General features: G+C 36.8%; 1 protein-coding gene across 14 annotated transcripts in view; it reads left to right on the top strand.

Annotated features, from left to right (window-relative positions):
- The window catches only part of EVI5 (ecotropic viral integration site 5), a 237,931-nt gene that overhangs the window by 176,434 nt on the left and 35,476 nt on the right, over window positions 1-26,021 (top strand). For all 14 annotated transcript variants that reach the window (XM_060411667.1, XM_060411662.1, XM_012176230.4 and 11 more), the window contains one exon: window positions 16,992-17,087. In XM_060411667.1, the coding sequence (XP_060267650.1) occupies window positions 16,992-17,087 (96 nt within the window). The remainder of the gene's footprint in view (window positions 1-16,991; window positions 17,088-26,021) is intronic.

Raw genomic sequence — 26,021 nt, 5'->3', positions numbered from 1 at the left:
ATACCTATGGCTGATTCATGTTGATGTATGGCAGAAACCAACACCATATTGTAAAGCAATTATCCTCCACTTAAAAAAAGAAAATGCAATTAAATCAATCTTAATAGTGAGAAAAAAATTTTATTTTCCTTTCCATACTTTTCAACTTATTTTATTATTTCTTAAAAAATTTGTATGTATTTTTTTTTCTAGTTACTAAAACATAAAGAGTATTCAAACCTTTTTGTCTGTGACTTGAAATTACAGGAAATTGTTTTAGAAACTTACCAATAGTGCATGATATGAGTATGATTTGTTTTTAGATGTTTCAAATGAGTCACCTTGAAGTCATGGAGAGGCTACCATTTACCACATTTACTATTCTGAATAATTGTTCCTAAGGCAAAGTACAAATCAGTAAAAACCTACTAGAGCTTAGTGGTTGCTATTGATGTTTCAGTAAGGTTATGTTGATTAATCACAGTGATTGCTTATCAACTGTCACGGATTTATTCAAATCATTGTGTTTTCTGCTACTATCATAATTTCATATGTAGTTATAATTTACTTAATATATTTTGCTTTAACTGAAAAACATCACATTAGGACTTAGAAATTGTGCCGCTGCTTGTTGCAAGTTAATATGGTTGCCTCTGTGACCGTTGAACATAGTTTCATAATATAGCCTTTAAAAAAAGTATTATTTAACCTTTAAAACAGTCAAGATAGTGCCTTTTAATGGTCTCTAAAGTGGTTTAATTTTTACTGGGTAGAAAAAGAGCTCTTATATATCTTTATGTAGCATAATCTCTCTTTTTGTTACATTTTTCATCTGTGGGTATAATTTAAAACATTTTTTAATGCAAGCTTTACACTTGCATTTGAAACTAAGCAACCTGCATTGTGTCATGACCCTTCTAATACCACAAACCTTCTGTAATACTACTCCGAGCGAAAAACCCACATCCTATGTATAACCTTAGATTTATTTTGAAATCTCTATGAAGAGAGCATAGAGAGATTACTAATTGTTTCTGTTATTTCCTTTAAGGGTGTGATGTCTATTTGTAAACCATGTTTTAAGTTTTACTTTGTCAGGCTTAAAATGTTAAAGTATATCAAGTACTGATTTCCTATTCAAGAGTTCCTATATAAAAGTTTAAAAACTAATGATGTTTCAGTTTAGAATTGGGTAGTATATTAGATATCTGTAGGGCATTCAAGAAAGGAGAAAGCAGTGGAACTGACAGTAGCCAATATTTCTAATACCACTGGCCACCACAATACTAGCAAACAATTGCAATTTAAACAATAAGCTACCCCCCACCCCGTTTTATTCCCGCTTTTTTATTACTTCCTATTTTAGGTTTGGTTTGTATTCTCTATGTAACTTCTTAAGATGGATGCATAAATCTAACATTTTTAGTATTTAAAAGCATGGTTAACTACTCATCATAAAGAGAATGGTTAAACCATAGTAGATGCATATTTATAAAAGTCTGTATCTTTAAGAAAGAATAAGGAAAGCTCTGCAAGACATAATGAGAAAAATTATAAACAATGTGTGTGATAATTCCATTTGTGTATGTTAAAAAGTATCCACGTGTGTGTGTGTAAGTACATTGGGATGTCTTCTCTGGTTTTCAAGTCTTTGAGTGGTCTGGCTCCTGCCTACTTCTGTGACCGACTCATAAACCACATTCCCCTTCACATCATGCTCTAGCAACACCAACTTTCTTTTTGTTTCTTGAATCAAGCTCATTCACTCCTACAGGTTTTTGCTCTTGCTCTTCCCTGTATTTAGAATGCTGTGCTCCCTGATCTTCCCATGGCTGATTGCTTTTCGTCATTTATATCTAAATTTAAAAGTCACCAACTCATAGAGATGTTTCCTGACCACCTTTGTCAAGTAAATCCCTAATGCTGTTACTCTCTATTTCATCCTCGTGTTTTATATTATTTGTAGCTCTTATAAGTGTCTGAAATTAACTTCACTTTAAAAATTAACTCACAGACACATGTAATATATTAGAACCTTGCTTGTCTTATTTACTGGTGTATACTGTATGCCTGGCATATAATGGGTGATCAAAAAATAATTGTTGAATGAATCTTAGGGAGCAGGAAGCAGCCATGTGTATGAAAACTTAATATTCTTATGCCACAGGAGCAGGTAGGTTCAAAGTACTGTTTTTCTTGAAATATAATTGATGTTTTACAGTATTATATAAGTTTCAGGTGTGTAAATACTGAACAAAATTCATTTGTTTAAATGCTGCCCCAGAGGTGGACTGAAACTGCTCTTATAATTTCCTACCCCAACCATCTAACAAAATAGTATTTTTTTTTAAGGCATATGCTTTCCCACTAAAAGGATCTTAGTCTTTCAAATAAACTTTCAAAGGAAAAGCTAAGGAAAGAAAGAAAACTGTTTTAGAGCACAAAGGCCTACTAGAGCTCAGGTTCTAACCTCAACTATCTTCCCCTCTCCTTTGTCACCACGCTGCATAAGTAAGTCAGCAAAACCCTCAGAGCATTCAGTCATATCCCAAATGTGGCCAGAAGGAAAATAAGTGTGTCTGACTGAGATGTTGTAGAAACTTTTAGAAGGAACCCAGTGAAAGAGATTAGAAAGTGAACATCTGAGTCTTAAGTAAAGGCCTTGGAACAACACACTCTATTTCAGAAACTTTCTGAATCCTTAAGCCCAGGTTTTGGCCTGTATCCCCTCAGTTAGGTAATACGAAATATCCAAAAAAATCTCGGAAGAATAAACAGAGCCCTTGTTTAGGTAGGTTCTCCCTTTCCCCATGCTATCCCTCAGACCATGGAGAAATGAAAATAAACTTGAGCTTGGAGGGCACAGAAAATAGATTTTAAATATGATAAAAAAAAAAAAAAGACTTAATGAGTAACTCACACCATTAGAGCATTGAGAGTATGCTGGGAGAGAGTGAGGGCAAGAGGAGAAGGGGATGACAGGATGATTGTTGGATGTCATCACCCACTCAACGGACATGGGTTTGGGTGGACTCTGGGAGTTGGTGATGGACAGGGAGGCCTGGCGTGCTGCAATTCATGGGTTCGCAAAAAGTCAGACACGACTGAGCGACTGAACTGAACTGAACTGAACACCATTGCAGAAATCACAAAAGAATCACCTATTCAATGGACCATGCTGAAAATTGGACTATTGGCATAGAAGAAAAGCTTGAGAAAATATTCACAGTGAATGTAGAGGTTAAGAAGGTAAAGCATATTAGTTAATCTGACAGATACTCTAACACTGAGAATAATTGGTATCCCACCACAAATGGAAAGAAGATATATGCAAAAATAAGCAAGAAGAGGTCCTTGAAATTAATGAAGATTCAAATATGCAAATTAAAAGAATACCCCGTGTTCTAGGAAAATTTGACGCTATGCTCCATAAACACTTAAAGCAAATTATGTACAAAGTTATATGGGAAGATTAAAGACTTGTCCTCCAGTTTTGCTCACAGCATATTCAGTGCCAGAAATCGACAGAGCAATGGCTATGCTGCAGTCTTCAGTACGATAGCCACTAGCCACTCTCTTGTGGTTGTAGCCTCATGTCGCACAGTAGCTACTAGCTACCATATTAGATAGTGCAGATAGACAACATTTCCATCACTGCAGAAAGTTACCTTAGTGCTAGTCTACAACATTCTGAGTTTGGCTGACCCAGAAATATTATAGTCAAACAATGTGTAAACCAGACAAACAGGTTGACATTTTCCAGTGTGAAAAGGTTGGCAGATTACTACTCTCATAATCTTGAAAAAAGTTACTAGATAGTGAAATCCAACTTAAAACAAGTTAAAATAAAGAATGATGAAATACATACAGGCACTATTTGGGAAAATGGAAAAATACTGAATCTGTTTAAATATAGAACCAACACTTTAAAAATATGGGAATAATGGTTCCAGGTGAGAAGAGTTTTTATTTTTTTAATAAACTTTGACAATGTAAAAATAACATAGCTAATAAAAATCCAAAAGTGGAAGGGAAGGGGACTTGAAAGCAGGTATAAATGCACTCATATCCAAGCAAGATAGTCGATCAGTACCACACACATTTAAAATGTTAGTAAAATGTAGACTCTAACATCTTAATGATTTTTGTAATCTCTTTTGTTTTGAGGTTTTCTAAAAAAGGAAATTATCTCTCATACTGAAGACACGCTTTGCATTCACTGTATTTTGTTTTCCTGTTAATTTCAGCTAATGTTTATTTTTCACTTTTGTATTTTTAGCTTTTCTTAACTTGCTTAAAGAGAACATGTAAATTTTACAGAAACAATTATTTTTCTTAAAGTCTGGGTGCACATATTACGTATTCCAAGATGTTAGCATTGATCAATTCTGAGGAGTATGAATAGAAACAATTGTTACTGTCTTTGTTTTTTTAATTAAAATTTTTTTCCTGCATTTTCCTCCTCAAGTATTTAAGTTCCAGTGTACAAAAGGTGAACTCCACATACTAAGCTAAAGGTGATTAATGTTTGATGGAAGAATATATGCAGAGGAAAAATGACTCTGGAAAAATGTAACTGTGTTATTCACAGCCAAGCCAAACCACCTCACTGAAATTGTTGAGAAAGGAAATTAATTTTATAGTTCAGTTCACTCGCTCAGTCGTGTCCGATTCTTTGCAACCCCCTGGACTGCAGCACGCCAGGCTTCCCTGTCCATCACCAACTCCCAGAGCTTACTCAAACTTGTGTCCATTGAGTCAGTAATGCCATCCAACCATCTCATCTTCTGTCGTCCTCTTCTCCACCCACCTTCAGTCTTTCCCAGCATCAGGGTCTTTTCAAATGAGTCAGTTCTTCACATCAGGTGGCCAAAGTATTGAAGTTTCAGCTTTAGCATTAGTCCTTCCAGTGAATATTCAGGACTGATTTCCTTTAGGATGGACTGGTTGAATCTCCTTGCTGTCCAAGGGACTCTCAGGAGTACTAATTTGAAATTTATAAACTATTATTGGCATTATGTGGCTGTCTTTGGTTTATGTGTTTTTTTGTACTTGGTCTCCCTTGACTTCACATGGGATGGGATTACTGAATTTGTAATATTTTTATTTTTTCACACTGACCCTCTATACTTAAAGTGTCTGGCTCCCTGTCAAGTTCTTTCAGGGATGGGGAGGAGGTGCTGTACCACGTGGTTTGCAGGATCTTAGTTCCCCAACCAGGGATTGAACCCATGCTGCCTACAGTGGAAGTGCAGAGTCCTAGCCACCCGACTGCCAGGGAAGTGCCCCTATCAAGATCTAATGGGTTGATAAAGATGCTTTTTAGCAAAATTATCTGTACGTGTATCCTTTAAACAGGCCACAGAAAGGCATGTCTTATCCTTGAGATGAATATATAAGAATCATATATATGGTCATCTGATGCTAAGGAAGGTACATGAGAAAATTTGACAGCTAACAACTTTTGGCTTACTAATACTCTTTACAGAGGGTCCAGAAAAAGATAAACAAGTAACATAAGCAATGTCATTTTTGGAAAACAACAGTTCTAGCGCATTTCCTGTTGTGATTTCTCTTAGAATTAAGGTACTAGTAATAAAATGTGACTTCTATTCTTGGCTAGCCATGTGACCCTTGATGAGTTAGCCATGACTGTTTAATCTTCTAGTGCTGTTGTCACCAGGCTGTGCTTAGATCAGTTCATCTATGAGGACAGTATTCTAGGAAAGCACCTTGCCAGAAAAGAACACATATTATGAGTCTGTCAGTCTGGAGAAAATCTGGTTAAGAGAGAGACGTGCTGATACAAGAATCCAGAGGATGGGAATAGTAGATCTAGATCGCAGCTGCCCTCAAGCTGGGAAAGGGCAACCTAGAGGAATAAAAGCGATGGATAGTAAAATGACAGTGATGACATGACGTTTGCATAGATCTGGAGAGGCTTTTTGTAACTGATTCTTCAGAAGTCTTGGTTTCTTAGACAGTACTCCCCAAAGGGTTTGTCCGGTATTAACTCAGCCTAGCATAACAGTGTTTATCGTTAGTAAATGGATACATCATCATATATCCTTTCCTCATAGGGGAAAAGTGAGACAAAAGCTGCTCTACTATGCATAAAAGTACGTATTTGGAGTTAAGTTTGCAGTATCAAGAACGAAAAAAAACAAGAAACAGAGATAAATCTTTCGCTGAGATGATAACCCCCATGACATGAAATTTAAAGAAAATTAAAATCTGACAGTGTCAACTATCCAGAAGATGAATCACGTTTTCTTCAGTTACAGTTTTCTAGCAATGAGCACTCTCTTAGTAAGCAAGATAAAGCTTAATGAGTGGTTGGTTTATGCTTTTTTTTAAAAGGTTAGGTAGGACAGTTACTAACTCCTAGAGGGTGCATGTTGGAATATATAGTAGTAAAATGTCGTACTTGCAGTAAGCATTCAGATGGTTCAAACAATACATATAAATAGAACAAAAGCAAATGTGGCAAAACAGTAATTGGTGAATTTTAGGAGTATATGGATATTGTACTGTAATTGTAGTTCTTCTGTAGATTTAAAACTTTTAAAAACTAAAAAGCTAGAGAAAATTTTTGCAAGAAGTTAATGATAGACTACATGTTTTTATATTTGATCTAGGGTGCTTTCTACTACCTCATCTACACATCTAGTATATTAAGTAGGTGTTAACTGGTTAAATTCTTTAAAAAAAAAAAAATCTTCTAAGCAAATTATCTGGTTGTAAAGAGTATGAAAAAACCTATGACTTGAAACATAGCTTTTAAAATCTGCTATCTTCCTGTCTAAGGAAGTGTCCTTCCTGTGGCAATATAGGGTAAGTTATAACCAACATTAAAAACATAGATAAAGAAACAAACAAGAATAGACTCTTAGGCTTGGCTATTACAATTTCTCTTTAAAAATGAGAGTAATTCATAAATTTAAACAAACCTAGACCCCTCCCTCTTTTCTCACTGCCACAATACTTTTTAATGTAAAAACCACACTTTTCTTCCAGACACTTGTTCAAAGCAACTTAACAACATATTTACCTCAGTTTTGTTGCAGCATAACATGCAAAATCATGCTCCTTAGAGCTATAGAGCATACACTTCACGTTTTCTCTTCCATCTTTTAGCTTGATAGGCATCACCATACTTAATTGTTCAACCTTTTAAATAGTATGTTGGAGTATAGTAGATATAGGTGAAGATATTTCTCATTAAAATGTCTACTTTCTGCTGTGGCTTGCACAAATACATAATTCATTTTTTTCCCTGCTGACCACAGCATTTATGATTTTTCAATCAATAGGTTGAAAATATTCCTGTAACAGAATATTGTCACATCCTGACCACAGTCCATCTCTACCTCATTCTTTCTATGATTAAAGCTCCCAAAAGTTGCAGGAACAAGACAGGTGAAAACATATGCCTAAGGTTGTTAATCAACAATCTAGGTGGTTGAATACCAGAATCACTACTCTAAGTAAAAGACTTCTCTATACACATTCATGGGTTATATTAAAGAACATAACTCTGGGGCTATTAACAATCTGTTACCTGATTAAAAATTTACAGAATTGGATTCCGTTTTCTCTTATTTATTGCCGTATCTCCTCATAAATATTGCTGTGGTTTTTTTTTTAAGTTTTAAAAGAATTGTCTTCTTGGTACCCAGATCTTTGGCTTTTTTTTTCATTCTTTAGAATAATTAGTTTTCAGTCTTACAGGTCATATGTGTAGAATTTTCTCAGATCCTAAACATTTTATTTAGTTCCTCATCATACATTACCAAACTTTAAAATTATATTTTCTGTTTGAGAGCTAGGTTAACCAAGAAAGGGATTTGAGTTCAAAATTGAACCAACCTCTGTAGACAGGGAACTGACCAGCTGAAACTATCACGGAAATAACATGAAGTGAAACTGATAGCAGAATTGAAAGAAATTAAAGAACCCTTGACAGCTCTCTTCTCTTTTTGTTTTTAAATGTATTTGTTCTGGAAACATAGAGACTATTTGTAAATAAGTTTTTGAGTCTTGGTCATTTACATTTACACAACAGCATTCACTGTTGTTGTAGTTTAAAAAATATCTCCTTTTTTTAAAAATATGTAAAATTATACTATGTAAATTCTGTAATGAGTATCAACTCATAAAGTATTGAGATTTTTAAGAAATTAATAAACATTTTATACTTGGCACATGAATTTTAGATTTGTGTTTTTTAAGAAATAATTTTCAAAGACAGTTCAAACCAGTGCGTTTCAGTGTAGTTTTGTCACACTGGTTATGTCAGAATCACCCGTTGTTTAGAGATTTCAAGCTCCATTCCCAGACATGTAGAATTCAGTAGATCAGAAATAAATTCTCTTAATCTATAAGTTTACAAAACTCCCAAAGTAATGGTTTTTTTTTCATAATCATCTTTGGGAATCATTGTTTTAAGCATTTCATAGGTTATGTTGTTTACATTATGGTGTTTGTTTCCTTGGGCTTCCCAGGTGACACTAGTAGTAAAGAACCTGCCTGCCAATGAGACACAAGAGACCTGTGTTCAATCCCGGGGTCGGGAAGATCCCTGGAGGAGGGTACGGCAACCCACTCCAGTGTTCTTGCCTGGAGAATCCCATGGACAGAGGAGCCTGGCAGGCTACAATCCATAGGGTCTCAAAGAGTCAGACTTGACTAAAGTAGCACATGTGCATTTACTTAGACATATTTTTTAAAATATTTATTAGGTAGGATGTTTTATTGCAGGTAATAGAAAATCCATTTCTGGTTTTGTTTATGGCATAAATAATATGGCTTAAATAAATACTAAATGGTATTTATTGGCTTATGTGCCTGAAAAGTCCAGAAGTTATGCTTTAGGAAAAGTTTAGTTTGAGCTCCATCTTGTATTTAACCATGAATCTTAAGGCTCTTTTCCCTCCTGATCATGTTTATCTTCTGGAAGTTTTCCTTATTGTGTTAAAATGGCTAACAAGTGAGCTTTATACCCACGTGTCATAATGTCCAGAATAAGAAACTATACCCCATACTTTGTGGCAGAAGTTTTGAGTGTCACGCTTTGAGAAACTCCTGAACCAATCACTGTGTAAAATAGATGTGTTTATCTTGTTTGGGTTAAATTCCACCAATCAGGACCTACCTATGGAGTTGAGGATCAGGATAATTCCAATCCTATTACCACTACATAATGAAGGAGAGAGAATGGATCTTGAGGTAACAACCAGAAAATCTACTGTATGTTATTATAGAGATGAACTATAACTTGTGACTTCCCTGGTGGCTCAGACGGTAAAGCGTCTGTCTACAATGCAGGAGACCCGGATTCGATCCCTGGGTCGGGAATATCCCCTGGAGAAGGAAATGGCAGTCCACTCCAGGACTATTGCCTGGAAAATCCTGTGGACAGAGGAGCCTGTTATTATAGAGATGAACTATAACTTAGCCTACTCCAAAATTATATTCTGTTTAATGAAGTACTAATTGTATGGTTTAATCATACTCCTTTTTCATTTCTTGAGTTTTCAGTAAAATGTGAAGAAAGCAGTGTCCATTCTAGAGCAAAACATGGATTTCTGTTTTGCTTGTTTTATTTTTTGTCCCCACTACTTGGCATGTGGAATCTTAGTTTCCTGACCAGGAGTCGAACCCACGTTCCCTGCAGTAGAAACATGGGGTCTTAACCACTGGACTGCCAGGAAAGTCCCAAAACATGGATTTTTAAGAAGAATCATTAAGTAACTTTGGGAGATAAGAACAGTTTGGACCAAGTGCTTACTTTTTAGCAGACTGGGAAGGGAGAGGAAATTAGTTGTTTGTTATTGATGAGTTCTTTCCATAATTTATTATGAAAAATTTCGAAAACACAGAAGTTGAAAGAATTGTATAGTGAACACCATAAATTCACCACCTCCATTCTAAAATTAATATTTTGATATATTTGTTTTATCTCTTGTTTCATCATATACTCACCTATCCACCATTCTAGCGAATTTATTTTTTCAGTGCATGTCAGAGTAAGTTAAAGTTGTCATACTTTACCCCAGTCACTTAAGCTTGCATATTATTAACTAGAATTATTAATGACCTTTTGACTAAGAGGTTCATATATAAAGTTCGGTGACTTGAGGCCTTAATATGAATTAGATTATTTTAGACATCATAATGATAATTACTAAAATTATTTTTCAAAAGTAGATCCAAGTGTGAAATGTATGTTTAAAGCTTTTATTAGTGTTACTTTATGCTATCTTGATGTAAAGTTTCTTTTGCTGTGTGACAAAAAATATTTAAGGTCTGTTCATTGAAATTGCTGAATGCCAAAATTGTTGACACGTTGGATCTCTCTTCCTTTAAGTTTGTTACTTACCTTATTGTTTTGCTTAGGAAACCAGCTAACTGGCAATCTGTTGTTATCAGCTGGACCAAAACAAAACCTCAAGAAAATTCAGGTTCCTGGTAAATTTACCACTGTAGCTGACATTTTCCCACCATCTTATCAGAAAGAACCATGTGGACATTTCTTGAAAATAGAAAAGTGTAAAAATACTTTCAAAAAAACTCCTTCAATTCAGTTCAGTCGCTCAATCATGTCCGACTCTTTGCAACCCCATGAATTGCAGCACGCCAGGTCTCCCTGTCCATCACCAACTCCCAGAGTTCACTCAAACTCATGTCCATCGAGTCGGTGATGCCATCCAGCCATCTCATCCTTTGTTGTCCCCTTCTCCTCCTGCCCCCAATCCCTCCCAACATCAGAGTCTTTTCCAATGAGTCAACTCTTCACATGAGGTGTCCAAAGTACTGGAGTTTCAGCTTTAGCATAAACATTAGATAATTGAATGAACTGCCACAGAAGTAAAATTAAATTGATACCTACTTATTAGACTATAGCAGTTATATATGTTCTTTGGTATTGTAAGCATACAGTTATTCAATTTTACATTTAAAAAGAATCTTTGAAAGACTTTATATTAACATATTTAAGTGAGACCCTATTTGTAGAATATAAAATCATAGACTTAAAAATAAAACATCATTTTTATACATCTCAGTTCATTATATAGCATTCAGGACATCTCTTACTTTTTAATCTCTGTTATTGAAATATCAGCTATATTCCCTTAAAGCCGGCTATTGAATCAAAATACCCCAGTGGAGCTTTCCGCTTGTATCTGTCACCCTGTTGTGCTCCTAATGTGTGACGGTGTGCCTGGATGGTAATTGTCTTCTTCTGGGGTCACTGCTAAAGCCTGGCACCACTTATTCACTCTTCCTCTTTCTTCAGTTTTGCCAGTGCCTTACAGGTTGTTTACTGGGGTATCTGTCCACAGAAACAGTGATTTAATAGGCATCAGAATGTTTTTATTTATAAAAGTTTTTTAAAAAAACTAACAGTAATCTTTATATTTAAATTAAGAACAACTATATGCAGTTAGAGTTCATCAAATATATAGTGTTTCTCTTTGAAATTCTGCCTTTTTTCCTACAGTTAACAGACATTGAAAGGACACCTATTTTTAACTATAAAATCTAAAAGGACTTCTTTGATTTTCACAAGTGTCTTTCAGGAGTCTTTTTTTAAGTTAAAAGCTTTCCATTTTTTATTGTAAAATTTCTTAATTGCTCTGGTTTTTTTTTTTTTTTCATTAAATTCTACCTTCCCTCCAAAGAAATCAAAGTGCTATAGCAAACTTTTTAGCCAAACCCTACAATGACCCACCTTTGGAAGAAACAAATCGTTGAAGTAATTTGATCATTTTTTGTAAAACAGACTTAATGATTTCTGTCTTGCCAAGCCTTTTTTCCAGTGGTCTCAATTATTATTACTGGTCATTCTACAGCCATTCAGACCTAAAGCACTTCTACATTCTTACAGCTTTAGCACTTACCTTGGGCTTTGTTGTTTTTTGTTGTTGTTTAGTTGCTAAGACGTGTCCAACTCTTAGTGACCCCATGGACTATAGCCTACCAGGCTCCTCTCTCCATGGGGTTTTCTAGGCAAGAACACTGGAGTGGTTTTGCCATTTTATTTACCCTGAAAATGTTGCGTTATCCCACATGATAACATTGCTCTATAATGACCAAAATCCTCAAGACTTTTAACTTTATTGAGGACCTAATTAAAAATCACCTTTATCCAAGTATGATTCCAAACCATAAACATTTAGCTTATTTCATTCAGAAGGATATCTTCCAAGTAGTAGATTGCACTTACCATTTAATCACCCATTTCAAGAGAATTAATAAGACTTTTTATTTTATTATAGTAATAAAATTAGACTAAAATAAAAAGCCAGCTGAACACATATATTCAAATGGATAATTCTTATCACATTTCCTTGCTTTGGAAATATAGTTGCTTACTATATTTACTCCTTGGAAGAAAAGTTATGACCAACCTAGATAGTATATTCAAAAACAAAGGCATTACTTTGCCGACTAAGGTCCGTCTAGTCAAGGCTATGGTTTTTCCTGTAGTCATGTATGGATGTGAGAGTTGGACTGTGAAGAAGGCTGAGCACCGAAGAATTGATGCGTTTGAACTGTAGTGTTGGAGAAGACTCTTGAGGGTCCCTTGGACTGCAAGGAGATCCAACCAGTCCATTCTGAAGGAGATCAGCCCTGGGATTTCTTTGAAAGGAATGATGCTAAAGCTGAAGCTCCAGTACTTTGGACTCCTCATGCGAAGAGTTGACTCACTGGAAAAGACCCTGATGCTGGGAGGGATTGGGGGCAGGAGGAGAAGGGGACGACCGAGGATGAGATGGCTGGATGGCATCATGGACTCGATGGACGTGAGTCTGAGTGAACTCCGGGAGTTGGTGATGGACAGGGAGGCCTGGTGTGCTGCGATTCATGGGGTCGCAAAGAGTCGGACACAACTGAGCGACTGAACTGAACTGAACTAAAAATATGCTACCCTTTCTCATGTCACATAGGATTTAGAAAGTACATTCTGTAAGAATAATGGCTTTATTTTATTTATATTAATGAATATTCTCCTTCCAAAATTTTTTTTCTACATTCTTCCTTGTCTTCCTTCTTCTTTCAGTTATTCACCACTTAATCCTTTCTACCTGACATCATCTTTTCCATCTTTGAGATATACAGGACTAAAGGTAGAGTAAGTCTAGAGCCAAGGAAAAATCTTAGAATGAGATATAGTCATGCAACAGGCTGAATATAGGTGGTGGGTTCATTAGTCTTTATTTTATTACACTTTTGTTCTTATTCTTCCTTTGAAATATTTCATTTAAAAAGTGGATGATTAAAAAAATAAGATGCAGGCATAAGAACATGTGGGACTTCCCTGGTGGCTCAGACAGTTAAGCGTCTGTCTGCAATGTGGGAGACCTGGGTTGGGAAGGTCCCTGGAGAAGGAAATGGCAATCCACTCCAGTACTATTGCCTGGAAAATCCCATGGACAGAGGAGCCTGGTAGGCTACAGTCCATGGGGTCGCAAAGAGTCAGACACAACTGGGCAATCTTCACTGTATAAGAACATGTAAGTTGTATTGGACAACTGTAAATTGATAATATGGATCATATTAGCTTAGGGCCATAGATGCAAGTAGCTATAGCATTTTAAATTCTTTTGGTATTGCAATTCCTGTTTAAATCGGCAGGAAAAGTGCAAGTGTTAGTCATTTAGTCATATTTGCAACCCCATGGATTGTAGCCCACCAGGCTCCTCTGTCCATGGGATTTCCTAGGTAAGAGTACTAGAGTGGGTTGCCATTTCCTCCTTCCCAACACAGGGATCGAACCTAGGTCTCCTGCATTGCAGGCAGATTTTTTACCGTCTGAGCCACCAGGGAAGCCCTTAAGTCAGCAGAGGCTAAAATAAGTATTTTTGTAACAAATCTAAGAAAGCTAATTTAGATCTCCATATATTCTGTTTCATTATTTCTCATGGTCAAAGTGCCATAATTTAAGGTAGAAAATGTGTCATCTATTGTTGTGACTTTTGAGCATCCAGTTCACTCAGTCTTTCATTTAAGTGTCCTTATCTAGGAAATAGAAATAAAAGTGGCATCACTGACTCAATGGACATGAGTTTGAGCAAGCTCCAGGAGATGATGAGGACAGAGAAGCCTGGAGTGCCACAGTCCTTAGGGTCACAAAGAATCCTACACGACTGAGGGACTGAACAACAACAGTTATACACGTTGTGATGATTACATATAAAGGGCTTAGAACAATTCCTAGCTCATTGTAAGCCTTTCTCTACCACCACTCCTCCTATAGAGAAGCTCTACAGAAAATTGAGTAGCTATTTTCTCAGTTGTTCTAAGGATGATACAAAGCTAGTACCATTTTAGATGTATAGGAGGTAAGTTGGATCATTACATACAAGGATACTTCAGGCATTAGGGCTTAATTCCTGTGATAAGTAATATGAGTTTATATGCTCAGTCATGTCTGACTCTTTGCAGCCCCATGGACTGTATGTAGGCCGACAGGCTCTTCTGTCTGTGGAATTTTCCAGGCAAGAATACTGGAGTGGGTTGCCATTTCCTTCTCAAGGGCATCTTCCTGACCAAGGACTGAACCTGTGTTTCCTCCATTGCAGGCAGATTCTTTACCCACTGAGTCACTGGGGAAGCCTGTGGGGAAACCTCAATTGTGAAGTCCTAATAAGTGCTCAAGATATGTTAGCTTTTATTTTTTTGGTTGTTAGTGACAGATCCATATTCAAACTGGTTTAAATAATCAAGAGATTTTATTGGTTTATATAAATGAAAAAATCAGTAAGGAAGGCTTCAGAGATGGTTTGATTAGGGTTTTGTTTTGGTATCCTTGCTGTTCTGTTGGTTCTGCTCTCATTTATCTTGCCATTGTATTAATATTTCTAACTAAATCTTCAAAAGAATTTTTATCTTAAATATGGGAATATGGCTAAAAACCATAAGATGTCTTATGTATTTTGAAGGTGCTGTATGTTTGAAATATAGTAATTGTTAAATTCTTTTTTTTAGATGATTATATGTGATATCCATGTGTTTAAATGTATAAGAAAAGTTTTAAAGCCTGTGGAGTAGGGAATGGCAATCCACTCCCATATTCTTGACTGGAGAATTCCATGAACAGAAGAGCCTGGTGGGCTACAGTCCATGGGGTCACAAAGCGCGGACATGACTGAGCGTTAACACTGATGAGACAGAAACAGTAGTAGTTCTTTTGTTGTTTAGTTGCTAAGTCATTTCCAACTCTTTTGTGACCCCATGGACTGTAGCCTGCCAGGCTCCTCTTGCCAAGAAATTTCCATGGAATTTCCCAGGCAAGAATTCTGGAATGGGTTGCCATTTTCTTCTCCAGGGTATCTCCCCAGCCCAGGGATCAAACCCACATCTCCTGCATTGCAGGCGGCTTCTTACCACTGAGCCACCAGGGAAACTCAATTGTTTTTTTACCTCTCTACAAATATTAGTTACATCAAACTGCTTCAGCAGGCCACATTCCAATAAAAGGTTTTTAAGTCAAATTGCCATAAGAAAAAAAGAGAGGGAAGGATCATATAGGAATAACTTGATGAAAGGATTGCAGAACAGACTAAAGGGTACATAAGAATGAAATTAAGGTGGCAGGAATAGAGTAACGCAGAAGAGCAGTCTTGTTGGGGTGGTTGCCAATACTCTGCAGAGGAGCTGCCCATCCTGTTGCCGAGGCAGTTCTGGCTAGTTCATCTTTTTGCCAAGGATGTTAGCGGAGGGCATGTGGAAGCAAAGTAGAGGCTGCATGTGATTGCAGTCAGAGTTCCAAACCAGATTATGTCCAAGGTCCCTTCTTACTGTGAGTGGAAAGATACATTTTACATGTTGGAAAATGCTCTTCACTACAACCGATTATACTCAAGGTAATTGTACAGAACCTAAGGCACCTTTTACAACTTACTTTTAAGTAACTGATAAATGTTTAGATACCACTAAGATAACTTTTACAGGAACTCCAGAATTCTCTCAAATCACAATGTATTATCCTTCTGCTGCATGCTGATACTGAATGATCTTCAAGTACTATTCTTGAGATAATAGCAAGTGTAGGACAGCTTGTATGGTGTCTGTCATATGAGTAAAAATATGTGTTATACATGTGAGTTTACACATGTCTGTACAAAATACCATGGGAAGACTACATGAAAAAAACTGTTAACAGTGGTTGTCTCCATGAAAGGAAACTGAGTGGTCACTATTGAAGGTAAATTGGTACTTTTCTGGCATCAGGAGTTGCTCAGTAGTTTTCAGTAGATGTCTCTGAATCAGAGCTTCTTAACATTTTAAACATCAGACATGGCCTCCTAAACAAATAAACTGAAGACACCAAAAACAATCCTGTTTTTTTCCCTTTACCTTAAAAGTTCCATTTGTTTTCAGGTGGTATAAGAAAAAGGCAGTTCCTTCTCTTTCCAGTCTGTCTCCCTGGAAAATGATTCCAGCATGATTCTGTAACTAGTTCTCAGGATTGGAACACCTTTTAATCACATTCCTGAGCTAATTAAACAGAGGTTATTCAGAACCATCTTCCCCTTGTAAGAGGGTTTTGAAGAACCTTTTCTCTTTTTTTTTTCCCCTTTCTGTTCCCCAGCAAAAGCAACTTCCTACTGTAATTGTAGGTGGCTTACCACTTTCCCAATTAAGCATTGAATCTCTTATGGAATGGATAGAAAAGCATTTACCCTCAAAATGACTAAATGAATGGCTTTCAAATTCTAGGGTAATTTTTTTTCACTAGTAGACCCTTTCAATTACTGATTTCTAAGAGTCTCTCAAAAGATACAGTTTATAAGTTGTGTTAATTATATTAATACAGTTAATCAGCGTTATTTAGAAATAGTATAGTTTTCTATTAACTTTACAGAAATAGCTTGAGAATATATTTGTTCAGAATTTAGCCAGTTAAAGGATATGCCTTTATGCTGTCCTGTATCTTCAAATACTTGAGTACAGGCTGTGAAAATTGTATCTTGATTTTGCTTTATTATATTGTCACAAAACAGAAAGAAGAAGGAAAGCTTCAAGGACAGCTTAACAAGTCTGATTCTAACCAGTACATTAGGGAACTGAAAGATCAGATAGCAGAGCTGAATCATGAGGTAAGTGATAAATTTTGATCGTCACGTATTTCTTTCTTCCTTCCTCTGTATTGTGACAACACTTTATTATTGCTTATGATTGACTCTTTCATGGTAGATACTTTTTGTGACTCTTTGATTATTATTAATAATAGTATTTTAGAAGAGTATCTTCTTTTTAACACACATTTTTCTGTTCTAATATTAAGGATTTGTTGTCCTTAAACCTCTTTAATCATATCTGAAATGATCAATTAATGTTTGTATAGCAAATATTTTACTTTCTTATTGAGATCAGAAAACACTTGATAGTTTGCCTGGGTTTCAAAGTTACTTCAATTAAACTAAAATTTTCTTTTTATCTCTATAGTAGATTTGTGGTATTACCGTTGTGACTAAAGGGAAGTCTTTTTTACTCTTGTCTTCTTTTTCACTTCATAGCAGTATTACTGAGATTGCAAAAAAGGATACTTGCCTAATATCAGTTAACAGATTTCTTAGTATCTGACTACTTTTTAAACTGGCACTAACTTGAATCTGTGAGAGTCAACTCATGAAATTTTCAAGTAGTTTTTACTAGATAGTTTTATTATCCTAGGTAATTTAAATTATTTAAAATAATGTGTTTTGATAGAGAGACACTTTTTAATTAATGTGATTCTAGGTCAGTTTCCTTGGGTTTTTTCCTAATGATAACTATCTAACTAAACAAATGGAAAAGTATGCTTCTTATATTGAACTATTTGTACAATAATGTTTATTCACAGTTATTTGAAGGGGTAACATAAACCTCACTTCTTAAGAAAGAAACTCATTTTCTTCACTAAATTAATTTAACCTCAAAGGAAAAAGTTTGGACATTACCCTTTCCTGGTATTACACTCTTCAGTTAAAGTCTGTATTTTGGGTAATACCTCCTGGAGGCAGTCAATCTAAGTAAATTCTGAATGAAAAGAAAAAAAAAGCTAACAAAAATGATCAATCTTAGATGTGGTTTAATTTAATTTGCCTCGAAGTTTTGTAGGTCTTTCCTATAAATACTGATTTTTCAGCTGTGATAGCATTTGAGGGATCCAAGATCATGTGTAATCATATTCATGTGAATTTTTTAATAATCTGATCTGATAGTCATACATGAAAAAACAAGTTACAAGTAAGCATATTCTAGAGATTGTTGTTGAGAACCCTAGGGATTATTCCTTACGTTCAAAAGATTTTCTCAAAGAAAATTATGGCTGAAATAAATCAATCTCCCATTTATAATTTTGACATCTAGTGATAAGGGAACATATCTTAACTAAAAATAATGATACTCTCTCCTTATCAGGAATGGCAGAAAATAGTTAACATGAGGTTTAACTTTAATGTCAGATTTTTAGGTGTGGCTTGTGAAAACAATCTTTAATTTTAGAACAGTTTGTGATAAGATGCTAATTGGGTGATTCAGAATAGGCCAGAGTCGTGGGCTTAAACAAGTCCCAGTTAGAAAACAGTAGAGAGGAGAATGAGTATAGTTGGGGACCACACTCCCAACCCACTCCAGTATTCTTGCCTGGGAAATCCCATGGACAGAGAAGGCTGGCAGGCTATGGTCCATAGGTTGCAAAGAGTGGGACACAGCTTAGCAACTAAACAGCAGCAGCAGCAGGAAACCACACAGGCACACAGGTGACAGTGAGTATAGGGTTGGGAGTTTAGAGGAGGCCAGGTTTGATTAAGAAGTAATGTGACTGAGTTGTGGAAATAAAGTTAGATTGAATAGGATCAGTTTATGGTGAATCTTCAAAGCTAGAAGAGATTAAGTTTGCTAGATACTGTGAAACCACTATAGGTCTTTAGTTGGAGACTTATTTTCATTATGTTTTTGGAGTAAATTGAAACAGTATTCACCTGTTCAAAGTTTTATAACTAAAGAAAGCATAAGGGAAAACAGGTGAAAGTTTAAAATGAGATACTGGCTGTAGTTGACTTAGTACAAAAATTACTATTTATTGGCCAGCTTCTTGAGAGATTTAAACAAATTTCACCTTTTTATTCTATTGATTTTATTTTATTTTTCTTCATTCTTGTGTATAGCACTTCACAGTGGGGGGGAAAAAACAGATAAACTGAAGTCAGTCTAATTGCTCCACCTTAACTTTTGCTTATGTGCTAGAATTTGCCAGAATCTTTGACTTTCAACATAAGAATTGACTTTTAAGTATTAATGTTGTATTTGAGCATGTGACTGTTAATAGTTACTGTGTTAGCTGATTTTTGTACTTCTCTAAATGTTGAAGGAAATATTGAAACAGCTTTGCAGATTCATCTTCCTGAAGATATAGCAATGTTGTACATGTTCTAACAGCTATGACCACTTAGCATAGCTGTCTGTATGAAATGGTAAAGAAGATTAAAGAAGTTATTTTTCATGAATGGCTGAATATATTGTTAATCTATAAAGTAGCAATAATATATACTGTTTATTGGTCTGTCACTCAAGCATGGTGTCAGACACTTCATATTTATTATTACTAATCTTCATAATAATCCCATATGATGGTAGTATCCTCAGTTGAATAGATGTGGAAACAGACTCAGAATAATTAAGTAACTTTCCCCAAGATGATACAAATAGTAAACGATTGCACCAGGATTTAATCCAGAGTGGCCTATCTTTTCTGTGCTATTTACAGAGAGTTTAGATTAGAAAACAATATTTAAAATCTTAAGAATATCCATTAATGGCCATATTTTAACTGTGTTGTCCTTGACACATGAATTTGCATATATCCTGTAAGTAAATTCTGCAGTTGACCTAGTCACAAGAGCTCCCTATCTCTCTCTGTTAGCATTATAATTAGAGATTTATATTCATGTTTTGCAGCTTACTATCATCCAACCACACACCTTCTCTGACTCCCAACCCCTGTGATTCTTACCCTTACCACCTAACTAATTTTGCTCCTAGTATTACCTATCTACCATAGAAATCTTTTAATTTGAAGCCTCTTATGTGAGTCTGAGTGAACTCTGGGAGTTGGTGATGGACAGGGAGGCCTGGCATGCTGCGATTCATGGGGTCGCAAAGAGTTGGACACGACTGAGCAACTGAACTGAACTGAACTGAACTGAACCCTGCCAAGAGCTTCACAGAAGCCACTGTGGAAGCTCTTGCTGCCCCAGACCTGGAAGGGGCTGTGATTAAATCCTCTCCTAACCCTACGTTCTGTCCTCATGGCAGACATAGAAAAGACCCAAGGTCCCAATTTAAGTGCATTCCTTTCACTATCTTCCCACCTTCTGTCCTTTGATCCATCTATCATCACAGCACCCACTCTGTACTAGGCACTGGGTTTAGAACTGAATATAGAGGAGATTGAAATACAATTCATAGCCTCAAGGGACTCACAGTCTAACAAAGGAGATTGTTGTTGTTCAGTTGTTCAGTCCTGTCTGGCTCTTTGCAACGCTATGCCAGGCTTCTCTGTCCCTTACTGTCTCCCTTCACTCTCTCCTTCATTGTTTGCTCAAACTCATGTCCATTGAGTCAGTGATGCCATCTAACCATCTCATCCTCTTGTCACCCCCCTTCTCCTCCTGCCCTCAGTCTTTCCAGGCATCAGGGTCTTTTCCCATGAGTCAGCTCTTTGCATCAGATGGCTAAGGTATTGGAGCTTCAGCATCAGTCCTTTCAATGAATATTCAGACTGATTTTCTTTAGAATTGACTGGTTTGATCTCCTTGCAGTCCAAGAGACTCAGGAGTTTTCTCCAGCACCGCAGTTCGAAAGCATCAATTCTGCTGTGATCAGCCTTCTTTATGGTCCAGCTATGACATCGTACATGACTACTGGTAAAACCATAGCTTTGACTAGACGGACTTTTGTCAGCAACGTGATGTCTCTGCTTTTTAATATGCTCTCTGGGTTTGATATAGCTTTTCTTCCAAGGAGCAAGCGTCTTTTAATTTCATGGCTACAGTCACTGTCCACAGTGATTTTGGAGCCCAAGAAAATAAAGTCTGTGATTGTTTCCATTTTTTTCCCCATCTATTTTCCACGAAGTGATGAGACCAGATGCCACTGTCTTAGTTTTTGGAATTCTTTAGCCTTCATCATGAGACTCTTTAGTTCCTCTTCACTTTCTGCCATAAGGGTGGTTTCGTCTGCATATCTGAGGTTATTGATATCTTTCCCAGCAATCTTGATTCCAGCTTGTGCTTCATCCAGCCCAGCATTTCTCATGATGTACTCTGCATAGAAGTTAAATAAGCAGGGTGACAATATACAGCCTTGACGTACTCCTTTCCCGATTTGGAACCAGTCCGTTGTTACATGTCGAGTTCTAACTGTTGCTTCTTGACCTACATACAGGTTTCTCAGGAGGCAGATAAGGTGGTCTGGTATTCCCGTCTCTTGAAGAATTTTCCACAGTTTATTGTGATCCACACAGTCAAAGGCTTTAGCATAGTCAATGAAGCAGAAGTAGATGCTTTCCTGGAATTCTCTTGCTTTTTCTGTGATCCAACAGATGTTGGCAATTTGGTCTCTGGTTCCTCTGCTTTTTCTAAATCCAGTTTATACATCTGGAAGTTCTTGGTTCAAGTACTGGTGAAGCCTAACTTGTAGGGTTTTAAGCATTACCTTGTTAGCATGTGAATAGAACACAATTGTGCGGTACTTAGAACATTCCTTGGCATTGCCTTTCTTTGTGATTGGAATGAAAACTAACCTTTTCCAGTCCTGTGACCACTGCTGAGTTTTCCAAATTTGCCGACATGTTGAGTGCAGCATATTAACAGCACCGTTTTTTAGGATTTTAAATAGCTCATCTAGAATTCGATCACCTCCACTAGCTTTGTTTGTTGTAATGCTTCCTAAGGCCCACTTGACTTTACACTCCAGAATGTCTGACTCTAGTGATCATACCATCGTGGTTATCTGGGTCATTAAGACCTTTTTTGTACAATTCTTCTGTGTATTCTAGCCACCTCTTCTTAACCTCTTTTGCTTTTGTTAGGTCCTTACCGTTTCTGTCCTTTACTGTGGCCATCTTTACATGAAATGATCCTTTGGTATTTCCAATTTTCTTGAGATCTGGTCTTTCCCATTCTGTTGTTTTCCTCTACTTCTTTGCATTGTTCTCATAAGAAAGCTTTCTTATCTCTCCTTGCTATTCTTTGGAACTCTGCATTCAGATCAGTAAATCTTTCCTGTTCTCCTTTGCCTTTCGCTTCTCTTCTTTTCTCAGCTATTTGTAAGGAAATAGGCATGCAGATAAACAAATTGTAATACATAATGAAAAATATACATTATAGTAGATACCATTTGTTCAGTAGTTGTTCTGTGTCAGACACTGTACTAACTATTAAACTTCCTTTGCTTCTTTTAATCTTCATAGCAAACTTCTGAAGTAGGTAGCATGATTCTTATTCATGCTTTACATGTCATAAGGACTTCTCTGGTGGCTCAATGGTAAACCATCTGCCTGCAATGCAGGAGACCCAGGTTCAATCCCTGGGTCGGGAAGATCCTCTGGAGAAGGAAATGGCAATCCACTCCAGTACTCTTGCCTGGAAAATCCCATGGAGGGAGGAGTGTGGTAGGCTACAGTCCATGGGATCACAAAGAGTCGGACATGACAGAGTGACTTCACTTTCTACATGTCATAAAACTGAGGTTCTTGGGTATTAAATAACTCCCCATGGTCATACTAGTCAGTGATAGAGGTAGGAGATTAGACTACATAACTTTAAATCCACCAATGCACTTAATTCCCATATGCTACATAGCCTCCTTTGAAACATAGTGGGATAAGATGGCAACAGCATCTGGGCAGGGTTTTGAAAAATTAAACTTTTTCAGGAGGTTTGGACGTCAGGAACATTTAAGTCAGAAGACATAAAGCTATAAGTTCCAGAAATGAATGAGCCGTCTGCTTCAGCATTTGATCCATCTTCTTATAGCTGCTAACCATTAAAGACAAACAAAGAATATCTTCTAACTGCCTGGAAAGGAAGATAGAAGGAAGTAGAAAGTTAATCTCATTTAGAAGCCAAAAGAAATGTACTCAGAATTCATTTAGGTATTGACATATTGAGAAGTATAATCATACAGTTCAGCCACAGTATCAATTGACAAAGCTTCTCTGGGTTCCTTTAAGCCTTGCTGTCATTTACAGTATTTTTTCCTGTGAAAATGCTCACCAAACAGCTGATCTGGAAATGTTTTTGAAATACAAATTTTATGCTTTAAGTTTTTCTTGGTGCTGATGTGTTCTAGTAGATCTAGGATTAGGTAGATTTATTCCAGACTGAAGATAGTCCGCTTATACTGAAAATTAAATATTTCCCCATTATACAGCTTTGCTGAATTTTTATGATGTCTTAATAAAATAGTTTTAATGTACTTTATATCCTTAAAATCCCACAAAAGTAATTCTAGTCTAATCACTTAGTAGCTTTTCTTTTTTATTTTTTTAGTAGCTTCTCTATATAAACAAGATATTCCCTGTTTTTATTAAACTTTCTGTGTGGTAGTTGCTAAACCAGATATAGATCTTTTGGATGACTCTTTTAATCTTCATAGTTATCCTGTGAAAATTGTTAATATTTCCACTTTATAGGCTCAATGAGGCTAAATAATTCATCTAAAGTTACATAACCAGAAAGTGGCAGAACCTGGAATTTAGGGTCAGGACTTCTAGTCAGATTACAGTGCATTAAACAAGAATGAAGTAAAACCAAACATATTGAAGTAAAACCAAACCATATATTTTTTAAAAGAAAGAAAAGAATTAGAGCATTTTTTATTCACTAATACCATGCCTTGTTCCAGATAGGATAAAGGAAGTTTGCAAATGATTAAAAAAAAAAAAAGCAAAGTGTAATTTTGTGAGAAAAAGTCAAGAACACTAGGAATGAAACATGGACCCTTAAATAAGACCAATACAAAATAGCATACCACAAAAGTATCTTACACATTTTTTTCATGGGCCTTAAGCTTAGCTCAAAAAATAAGGTTTTCGGCAATCAGCAGAAAGGGAAAATCTGGTCACTTAAACTTTTCATAGTGTCTTTGTGATAAAACAGACCAGTTGGTTAGAAGAGCCACACCTGTTCCTGACACTAAGACCAAGCAACAGTTTCTTCATTGCTCTTTATATGATGGAGACCTTCTAAAATTAGTCCACCAGCTATTATCCTTAACATTCTGCAGTCGTATGGGTTCATAGTCATAAAAATTGAACAATCTAAAGAACACAAACTTCTAAAACTTTCTAAAGAAGTATTACTTACAGAAAAGTGTCCAGGTGACAAGTTTATAGCTCAGTAAGTTATCACACGGAGAAGGCAATGGCACCCCACTCCAGTACTCTTGCCTGGAAAATCCCATGGGCAGAGGAGCCTGGTAGGCTACAGTCCATGGGGTCGCGAAGAGTCGGACACGACTGAGCGACTTCACTTTCACTTTTCACGTTCATGCATTGGAGAAGGAAATGTCAACCCACTCCAGTGTTCTTGCCTGAAGAATCCCAGGGACGCAGAGCCTGGTAGGCTGCCGTCTATGGGGTCCCACAGAGTCAGACACGACTGAAGCGACTTACTAAGTAGTAGTAGTAAGTTATCACAGAGATCACATACATGTAACCACGAGCCAGGTCCAAGAGATAGACTGCAAAGCTCCATTCATACTCTCTCCCAACCTCTCTTCAGTCATACCCTCCTCCTCAGAAATAACTGTGATCTCAAATTCTAATACGGTGGTTTAAGTTTTTAAATGTTCTATAAATGACTTCTTATGGTGCATCTTCTTTTGTGCCGTGCTTCTTTTGCTCAGAGTTGCTAGTGAAATTTAACCGACTCTTTGCAACCCCATAAATCACAGCACGCCAGGCCTCCCTGTCCATCACCAACTCCCAGAGTTCACTCAAACTCATGTCTATCCAGTCAGTGATTCCTTCCAGCCATCTCATCCTCTGTCGTCCCCTTCTCCTCCTGCCCCCAATCCCTCCCAGCATCAGGGTCTTTTCCAATGAGTCAACTGTTTGCATGAGGTAGCCAAAGTATTGGAGTTATAGCTTCAACATCAGTCCTTCCAATGAACACCCAGGACTGATCTCCTTTAGAATGGACTAGTTGGATCTCCTTGCAGTCCAAGGGACTCTCAAGAGTCTTCAACACCACAGTGCAAAAGCATCAATTCTTTGGCGCTCAGCTTTCTTCACAGTCCAACTCTCACATCCATACATGACCACAGGAAAAACCATAGCCTTGACTAGACGGACCTTTGTCAACAAAGTAATGTCTCTGCTTTTTAATATGCTATCTAGGTTGGTCATAACTTTCCTTCCAAGGAGTAAGTATCTTAATTTCATGGCTGCAGTCACCATCTGCAGTGATCTTGGAGCCCAAGAAAAATAAAGTCTGACACTGTTTCCACTGTTTCCCTATAATATTTCCCATGAAGTGATGGGACTGGATGCCATGATCTTAGTTTTCTGAATGCTGAGCTTTAAGCCAACTTTTTCACTCTCCTCTTTTACTTTCATCAAGAGGCTTTTTAGTTCCTCTTCACTTTCTGCCATAAGGGTGGTGTCATCTGCATATCTGAGGTTATTGATATTTCTGCCGGCAATCTTGATTCTAGCTTGTGTTTCTTCCAGTCCAGCGTTTCTCATGATGTACTCTGCATATAAGTTAAATAAGCAGGGTGACAATATACAGCCTTGACATACTCCTTTTCCTATTTGGAACCAACTGTGGTTCTATGTCCAGTTCGAACTGTTGCTGCCTGACCTGCATGTAAGTTCCTCAAGAGGCAGGTCAGGTGGTCTGGTATTCCCATCTCTCTCAGAATTTTCCACAGTTTATTATGATCCACACAGTCAAAGGCTTTGACATAGTCAATAAAGCAGAAATAGATGTTTTTCTGGAACACTCTTGCTTTTTCCATGATCCAGCAGATGTTGGCAA

This window comes from Ovis aries, chromosome 1, assembly GCF_016772045.2.
Source record: "Ovis aries strain OAR_USU_Benz2616 breed Rambouillet chromosome 1, ARS-UI_Ramb_v3.0, whole genome shotgun sequence".
Lineage (NCBI taxonomy): Eukaryota > Metazoa > Chordata > Mammalia > Artiodactyla > Bovidae > Ovis > Ovis aries.
The sequence above is the reverse complement of the archived record's forward strand: the minus strand, read 5'-3'. Positions and strand labels throughout refer to the sequence as shown.